Source organism: Anguilla anguilla, chromosome 4 (genome assembly GCF_013347855.1).
Source record: "Anguilla anguilla isolate fAngAng1 chromosome 4, fAngAng1.pri, whole genome shotgun sequence".
NCBI lineage: Eukaryota > Metazoa > Chordata > Actinopteri > Anguilliformes > Anguillidae > Anguilla > Anguilla anguilla.
The window spans coordinates 13,076,011-13,085,839 of NC_049204.1; the positions used below are offsets into that span (position 1 = coordinate 13,076,011).

Sequence of the window (9,829 nt, forward strand, 5' to 3'; positions counted from 1 at the left end):
ACACATGGCCAGTGCTGCCCAATGCTCTGTACAGTGGTACAGCTTCTGAAATGTGTTGCTTCTTCCTGTGAAAATTAGGTTCTAACTAGGATGTCATGCTTCTGACCCCCAACTGATCCCTCTTAGACATCCGAGAAACAATACGAGTTCTTCATGTCTCAGATACGCACTCCATGAGCTTGACTAGTCACCAGAAGATTTTAGGTTCAAATCCTAGTTGAGCTACAACTGCCACATTGTTGATCAAGATACTTAAGCTGTACTAAGAATATTATATATAAAAAATGTAAGATATGCAAATTACAGTGGATGAAGATGCCTGCTCAGCAATGGGGTGACCACAAGTTCAACGTGCCCTTCATTACACTAAGATTGGATTTACTCACAGTTTACTAGCAATAACCTCTCATTCCCACACCCAAATGGCCTATTGGCTCCCATGAGTGTTTTCTCTGTCCTCTCTGGCTCAGCCTCACACCCATCCAATTCTTTTCTTTTCCCCTTCAAACTTGGCCCACTTGCATGCTTGTCATGTTTCCAAACTGTAGTACACACGCTCAGGCACGTGCGCACTAGCACGCACACACGTTGGCTTCAGGCCCCTCCCTCTGCTCGTCCTGCCTGGGTCCGCGCACAGGAACGAGGTCGCCCCAGGTCAAACTGTCAGCGCTTTCAGATGAGGCTGAGTACCGACTGCAGGCCAGAGAGAAAGGGAATGTGTCTCATTCAACAACAAAAAAAAAAAAAAAAAAAAAAAGGAAAAGGGAATGGATTCCCGGGATTCAACGAGGACCTCAGCAGGCTGCTCCGGCACTCAGCAAGACGGCCGTTTGTCAAACGAAACAGATGCTTGCTTGGCGGCAGGTTCCCCTTTTCCACTAAATCTAGAACCTTCTCAAAACTCTGCCAGATAACACCCGGGAGTCTGTGCTTTCACTCCCTCGTTCTGAAGCCTGCGTGAGAGGCAAAACAAACCGACTTGGAACCCTCGGATTCTGTATTAAAGCAGAGATTACTGCACACATGCAGGGAGTGGTGACCGAGAGACCATCTGCCCTGGGCCGTTAGATTCCTGGACCTCAATCAGAAAAAAAGGGCTCCTAATAAAGGAGTTTTTCCATCCTTCCCTATGGGAATAAGCAAGGATCTAACAAGAATGCAGAGAACTCCACAACACAGTACAAATTCTCATGAAAAGAGACGTGATCACGCAACAGCTCCATTTCGTGCGATAAAAGAAGCTGGATTCTCTCAGAATAGCTTTTGGCTCCAGGCGAATTGACTCTGGATTGAGAGGCGATGTGAAAACCGAGGAACCTACTTTATGGCATGGTCTTCATTTTTCTCTCTTTCCTTCCTAGCGTGGATCCTGACACCTCTGCATTCTGACTGACCCATCGCTTTTCTAAATACTGCTTAAAAAAAAATAAAACATACCCCCCCCGCTAAGCAGTTAACTGCCAAAGGGCAGTCAGGCTAAAATAGAGTTCAACTGGGACAGTGCTCTGCCGACCGGCCATTTACCTCCACGGTTGAAGAGCACAGGTCTATGCAGTTACTGTAGTGTTGAGGTGAGGTGGAACTGAATCAGCACACCAAGCAATAAGAGCAACACAGGTATGCATAAACATCAGCCACTGCATAACTGAATTAATCCCATAAAAACAGACATTAATTGTTTAATTGTTACCATTAAAATAAATTTTAAAAATTTAGTCGAGTGAGACTTGTTTTCAAAGACAAAAAACAGGGTAGGGTAAACATTTAGTCTGACATGACCAAGAAGGGGGAAAGTACCATGTAAAATGTAAAATGTACTGTTACATCACAAGTGATTTAGATGCGTTTCCACAGGTTCCGAAAGCTTGATTGTGCCTCAGATATTTTTTACATTTCAATCAGGGCCCTCTCCTCCTCCCTTCTTTCCTTCATCCAGAGTCAGTTGAAATGAGGCTGCGGGATGGCTAATGAACTTGAACATTTTAGCGACTACCGTGCCAGTTCTCTCCTTCACAGGCCGTGCGTGGAGGCCCCCAGAGGTGCCTGCAAAAATAAACTCATCAGTCCAGCAGCATTTCCCCGAAAAGCGCACAGCACACAGTCGCTGATCTCCCCCCACCCTCCTCGCCCAGGCCGTAACGTTTAATTCAATCGCACTGCCATAGCGTCTCACTGCCTGTGCGGTGATTACAGCCCGACTGCTCCGTGCTCGATCGCGGCTCGGATCTCCCTGGAACGGTCAGGCGCCCGTGCCAGGGAACAACTGAACCAAATAACCCTCCGCTGAAGCAGGAAGGACACGGCGTGCTCTCCAGACTCTCCACCTTCGCCACACGCGCTGATGCGGCACAAATCGGCCCGCTATCGCGCCAGACGGACGGCCCGTTCGGCGCGGCCCCACTGGATTAAAAGGGGCCGCTGAGCTTTCTCCTCAACGGAGCACAGGTCGGCCCGCTCTTCCGCCCAAAGGAAAGAAGCAGAAACATTCCTTCAACCGTTAACAACCGAGGAGAGTATCAGGACGTACGGCTCCTGAGCCAAAGGAAGGGAACAAAATGATAGGAGCAGCAGAAAATAAGAGGGAGAATTTTATTTAATAGAAAATCCAGCTTTTAACATTCCTGACTGGGATCCAATTCGGTACGGGAAGGCTAACTGGAAGCAGATATCCCATCAGACTGGACTAACTGCATGAGTATGACAGCAATGTGAGGAAGACCGAAGGGACTGTTCAGTCCATGAGCCATGGCTAGGGAGCCCGCGTATGACGCTCCCCACGCCACCCAGCAGGGTGTTTCACGCCCCAGCTCGCTGCTTATTATTGAAGGCTCTCTCTCTGTTAATGACAGAGATTACGAGAGAGGCCAACCAAAATGTGACCGCGTCAGCAAATCCTTTAGTCTTATCCATAAAACAACCACTAACAAAGCTGAAACTTAAGAGTAAAGATTCGGGAAAATCCAGAGTTAGTCATGCTCCCAAGACGGAATGTTATGATGCAGCCAAATGTCACAGTGCTCTCTAGAAATCCAAAAAAAGGAAAACTGTTTTCAAGTTTCAACTGCAAGGTGGTTGCATGAAACATCTTGTATAAAGCATTATTTCCAGGGCTTAAGTTTCTCTCTCGTGTGTTCAAGCTTCAGACAAGAGGTAATTCTTTTTAGCGTGCTGGCGTGACCAAACCTAGCTTAATCATTTTAAAAATACAGAAAAACAAACTCAAAAGCTATTGTCAGTTGCTGTCCCAGTGTTAATGAGCGACACAGATGAAGTGCGCAGCCCGCGTTCGGTCAGGAAACTCTTGCTGTTAGTCGGCCTCAGCAACCAAATGCTCTCACACTCAACCAATCAAATGCACACATCGCTAATGGGCTGCCTGTTTTAAACCGACAGTTAGACCTCTCAGGTGCTTCTCATTGCCTGTGCTGCTTTTTTGCATGCTACGCTTGCTACAGGTCACAGAATTGTGGTCACCCTCCACCACCCTAGCTTCCACCTGTTATATGGATCAGCTTGTAGGTGCTGGGGGGTTTTGGTATTTCACCCGTTTAGCAGAGGACATGCATCGTGATCCCCATTTGATAGGTTAGTACATGCTTGTGTGTGCACAGGTGTACCGAAAGCAGATCCATTCAGTGCCAAATCAAAAATAATTACTTTGCATATTGATAAATAATTTAAATCTAAATGCAAGAGTTTTCCTGACTGAAATATATTTGAAAATGACATTTTTACACACACAGGCTTTTTTTCCTCATGAAAAAAATGAAAAACTAGATAGTGCATATTAATCATTCTTCTAATGAAAAACAAACTTGAAAAGCTGTTCTTCTACAGCAGATTTCTTTTCTACTAAAAAATATGTTCCATAAGAATGCATCCACGTGTTCCTAATCTACAGTCCCACCAATCAAGCAAAAAAATGGAAAAACAAAACTATTTTGAAATACGTCATGCTGCAGAAATATTTCTGGCCAAAAATCTAGTTCATTTGTCTGGTTCTAATGAGCTTCCACACTCAAACAGTGAATGCTCCCAGCTTTTGGCCACAGCTGTGACATGAACAGGCCCTGTTCCAATGAACAGGTACATCCAGGGCCTGTAAAAAGCTTTGATCCTGCTGTGGTTTAGGTTATGGAGCCAGGATAGGCCAGTGGGTAACCGGGCAACAGGGGCTATGTGGGAGGAGTCCGGCAGTAGTACAGAAATCCTTTCTGCCCTTTCACACTCGCACAAGGTGCTCGTCATTTCCAGAAGGAGAGTACACATGCTACAACAGGAAAACAAAATATTTGCCCAAATAAATTACGGGCAAACTGGGGACACGCATAGGCTTGGCCTGGGGAACAGTTAGCTCCTGTGGGTTCCGACACCCAGGCCACAGGCCCCCATTGTAACAGCGGCTGGGCCAAGAGGTGTGTAGGGCTGGAATGTTAAATAGCAAAGGAATGTTATTTATTTTCACAAACTCCTACTTATTTAGATGTTTGCGTATTAGGAGACCCAACAGGAATGCTTTAGATCTCAAATTCATTTATACATGTTATGGAGTCAACGGTGCTATACACATTTGGCCAATGAATGGGGGGAAAAACACTGCTGGACATCAATCGGATGGTTTTAAGATGTCCAGGCTCCACAGTCCCTCAGGCTTTGGATTGCTTCAGCAGCCCTTTCAAGCTGCTATGTTGCTCAATGAAGAAATATAATATGCCACTGATTCTCTGTAAAGTTTGTGTTGAAACCATTATGGCTTCTCGGAGCAAGAGGGAACATTTCAGAGACTGGACCAAGGCCTTGTCTGAGCAAATGTCTTTATATGTCTAGACTAGTGCATTGTTCCATCCACCCTGTTCTCTCTACTGATCATGAAAAAAAGCACCTTAGCCTACAGCGATGTATTCCGCATCACACAACATGATTCCACATATCAGTCAGATAAAGGAAAGAATGTCTCTCCAGCCTGGGAAGACTATACAGACATTCTAGAGTCCACTGGGCTCCACAATGAACTGTGTGTCAATCAACAGTGGTGACTGTAGAGTTCAAAGATGACCAGGGAACACATTCTGTGAGATACCAGTTCCCTAAGACAAGGCCTTTCATTAAAACTCAGACTGACACAACACCGAGACACTGGCTGGCCACCTGGTCCGAACAGTCCGGACCATTCAATGCCACTTTCCGAGTGTCTTGGTGTCTAGTCTGGTCAGGAATGATTCAACAGAACACATTCATCACTGTGTATTCTCCAGGACACTATGGCCAATGACACGATTATTTAATTTGCCATTGGGCCCCTTGTGTGAATTTCAGGAATTCGCATTGAATGAGTGCAATACCATGAACAGATTCCACCCAATCACAATCACTCATACTACCATTTTCAAGTTTAATTACTGGTTATAACATTCCAACCCTGGTTTAATGTTTCATGGTTCCTTTGCTTATCACAAGATCACCAGCTTTGCCAGGTTTTGTCTTTTTCATTTTAAAATTCTATTTGCCACATCTGACATCTTTAAGGTTTTATTATCTTATTATATGATTATGTTACACGGCAGGTTATGAGTCTTCCAGGGACACTTTCTAACAATGCGTATGGACAGAATGGACCAATTGAGATTTCCATAAGAGGCATGACAACATTCATATTTTATTGGGTCCAGCTCCCACAGAATCAATTCTTAAGGCCTCCAGCACAGCCTATGGACAGCAGAGCTCAACAGTGAAGTCATCTGGTTAAGCGCACGCAGTAAATGACTTAAATTACAGAGGGAGTCACAGAGGAGGGTAATTTGGGGTTGCAGAGGCAATCATTTGAATGTCTTCCCCACTTTTTTCCTGATCCTATACTTTCTCAGGAAACTGACCACATTTCAGAAATTTCAATCAATTAAATCTTACACATATCTTCCATGAATTTGTCACAATATGCTTCACAGTGTACCCGAGCCTAACCACCCCTGCCCCCCCCCCTCCCCCACACAAAGCAAAGGAGACAAACAGACAAAATAATGAAATAGGGGAAGGGGATAAGAAAATTTATTCTGAAGGGCATGTTCTGAACAAGTATTCATTTTTGTTATAAGGTGGCCTCATCCAGGTTCACTTAAAACTCAGTCATGTTTGCAGTCTGCAAACCAGTGTGTACAGTTGGATTTCCAATGGAGTAGCTGAAGAAATGCAATGGAACTTAGACCCAAGATAATCATGTTTTCAGTACAGCACCCTAACCTCTAATCCACACTACTGTATTATTATACTACACTTGACATGTTCACAAAGCACATATCAACATTGTGGCTGAAATAATTTATTCAACCATAATTCATCCAACACCGAAATGAGTAAACATCCTCTCAAAGCATATTTGTGGACAGAATCTTTTTTATTTTTAAATGGGCTTTATTGCTGTAATTATTCAATCCAAACTTACAAGTGCTGGTGCTGGAATAAACCCATAGCACAACCAGTTTAATTATGAATTATGAAAACCAGACATACTGCCACTTATTTAGCACCCACAAACCATGAACCCGAGTTAACAGGTGTGTGCTGAAATAAAATGGTTGCAACATGGAAGCAATTAGTAAACATTTCCAAGAACATTCAGATACCTGCCAAAGCTTGGCACAGGGCATACAAAAACATCCATTCCACTTAAAGTTCGCTATAATTTAAAACAGGTACAATGGCAGTGCAGACTAGGTTCAAAAACATGAAACAGTTCTGCCTCAAATGCATTAGATTTTATGAGGACGCACAGCACAGGGGTGGGGTGAGTTCTCATAATGCGTCCTTTTCACGTTCCCTCTGTGTATCCAGTCAGGTACTGTCTGTCAGTGAGACGCATCACACACTCAGCACACTTCATACTTAAGGGGGAAATTCCTCTCTGCCTTACAAAACAGGGAACAAACAGCCCATGTTGGCCTTATCCTATAGGCCTATATGCTTCTGCAATATCTACTGCACCATCATTCAGACCTTGCATATTTTTTTTTCTTCATCTCGCTGATTTTGATCAATTTTGTCTAACATACCACAAAGTAAAATGCTTGGTGTTAAATCAACTCTTACAGGGTACATATGGCCCCAGATTTACACTGGACATTTTACTGCATACTGGATTTAACTGAAGCCCAAATAATCTGATATAATACTGTTCAAAGGACAGTGCTAACCCTTTCAGAATACTACTTTGAGGTCTGAGAACTGTCAGCAAATGACGATCTACAGCCTAGTTAATTCACATTTAGATTGATGAGTCACAGAATGATCAGAATTAAGGAGGGGCATAGAAGGGAAATTCAGTATTTTAACTAAAAACCTCTGCTGATGTGAACCAGCTGCCAAGGTACTTCTGACAGTCACATTTTGTCTTTCAATTTTTTTTTTGGAGTGCCTTACTGATGCAACAGTATTTCTGGGATAAAAGACCAAACAGATATTTAATGTTGGCAATTATGACGCCATATAAATTGGCTTCCTGAGAAACAGAAATTTAGGCTCTGTCAGATCAAATCCATTCCATGTGCTGTCAGACAGTGTGATAAAACAGGGTTCAATGATTATTTTTGAATTTTGTGACTGAATTATCAGAATTACATTACTAATGACAATAATGGCGAAAGGCTGGTCTTTTAACACAATGTCAAACATCACGTAACACCTTATTCAGCATATAAGAACCTGTTTATGCTGAGCAAAGACATACAACAATGGAAAACCCAGTAGACACAAATAATAAACATTACAGGGCAAATACATTACATTATAGGGCCAAGTATGTAATAATCGGACAGTAAGATTTTTCATCATGTACCATTATTTAGTTATTACTGGCAGATTTTCCATCAGACAAAGTAGAGGTTGGTGGAGTACCCGATACCCTACACGTATATAGCTCTGAGAGCTGGCTACTCTTCCTAGGTTTTTATTCATTTTATTTATTTATTTTCCAATTTACTAACCAAAGTAGTAATTTCTTAATAATGTAAGTAAGGCCCAGGCTAGTGTGAGCAACAGCAGTGGTCTCTTTCAGGGTTGGTAAATACTAATTATCAATATCATCGGTCTTTAGATAGTAGGAGAGACAAGCGAGAGTTGTAACAGCGATCATAAGGATATTACTGAGGTAAAAGTATGTGATTCACAGGTCTTGTGTGTCTGAAAAAGAATATGGAAGTAAGGATGACTGAAAATTTATCACACCCAAACTGTACACCACTGGCATTTGACCTCCTTGTTTTGTTTAATAAACCCAGTTAATATCTCATGGATAGATATAGACACAATTCCTTTCAATAACTGAAACGTTGAAAGTTCACTACTTCTACAAGTTATGTATGTATGATGATGATGAATATGTCTAATTAAAGGCTAACACAATTACAAATTGTAAATTCAAACCAATTTATATCATGACAATCAGGCCCCACACATTGAAACGGAATAGTTTTGTTTATTACCTAGGAAGCTGTGTCGTTATTATTTATAAAGGGCTATTTATAAATGGAAGAAGTTTTCTGCAACAAGCTCAAAAATGCGTCACACACAAAGGTGACAGCCGATCTTGCTTTCGATATATCGCATGCCCACCGTGGGAACCTTTAAATTCGTTTACGTAACTCCCATAGTAAAAGTTGCAAATTGGTTATGAGTACGTTATCCATAATTGTTGCAAACTTTTTCTTTTGAGTTATTGATTTCGCGCAGCATCTCCATATTTCCATTTAGCAGAGTGATGCGTCATGATCGTACAAACAGGACCGCTGTTAGGCCGGCTGGAGTTTGTGAATGGACATCTCAGTAGGCGCTGACTTTAAATATACAGGAACGTTCGGACGCTTGTAAGAAAAATAAAGTTAGAAATGATTTGATGAGAGTCTGAATGCAATGGCGTCACGTGGATTAGAAAAATCCGTTATTATGTCATCCACTTACCTTAGCGTACGCAAGCTGAAGATAGTTGTAGGGGATCCGTCTGTGGAAATCTTGGATGACATCCTCACTAACTCTGTGCATTGACTGAGACCCCACTACACTTTCGATACATTCGTTCAAGCAAGAAGCCCTATGAAGCACAGCGTCGAAGAACCGCAAATCCGAGGAAGATTCATCAAATGGGTGCTGGTCCCTGCACTGCAGCCTGCACCGAACTTTAGTCCGGCGAAGTTCAGAGTAGCTGCTAAGCGCTCTCTCCATATAGCTCACCACATTTTTATAGTCACTGCTGTAGAAAGCTTCAACTCCGTTATCATATAAAAGGTCGTAAGGTTCTAGGAACGCATATGCTGGACACAGAAAGATTGTCTGTAAAATGGCAAATATTCCGGCGAAAAAAAGACGTATTGAAAAGTTCACATCCATCTTCTGAGAGTACGTCGTTAGCAAAGTTTAGAACACTTGCATACACTGCCATAGAGCGTGCAGTGTCCCCGTCTAATATATTAAAGCTGGCCAGGATGGTTAGCGGAGTTCAGAGAGACGGATGAGGAACAATTGCAGGGGATGAAACTCGGCACTAAATCATTCGGCTACCGCAGTTTTAAAGCGGCAGGACAATACTGAATGAAAGTGAACTGGACAGGCGCATTTCAACGAAGCCCCCATGAAAGTAAAAGACGGAGTGACATTTTCATATTTCATTTTCACACTTAAAAAAACAAAAAACAATCCTGGTTCTCCAAAACACGATGACGTGCAATATAAAGATTATATTCTACTGAAAAATATTACGGTGCTCAGAAATGAAGCTACAGTATATATTGAATATCATACAGAGTTCAATGTCCAGTGATATGTCCAACAGTGTTAATTCAAC

At 42.5% G+C, this 9,829-nt stretch overlaps 1 protein-coding gene across 1 annotated transcript in view; it reads right to left on the minus strand.

The window, feature by feature from the left end:
- Window positions 1–9,520, minus strand: part of p3h2 (prolyl 3-hydroxylase 2) — a 55,102-nt gene extending 45,582 nt beyond the window's left edge. The window contains exon 1 of the mRNA XM_035416272.1: window positions 8,950–9,520. Coding sequence (XP_035272163.1) covers window positions 8,950–9,375 — 426 coding nt within the window. The 5' untranslated portion in view covers window positions 9,376–9,520. The remainder of the gene's footprint in view (window positions 1–8,949) is intronic.
- Window positions 9,521–9,829: the final 309 nt, after the last annotated feature.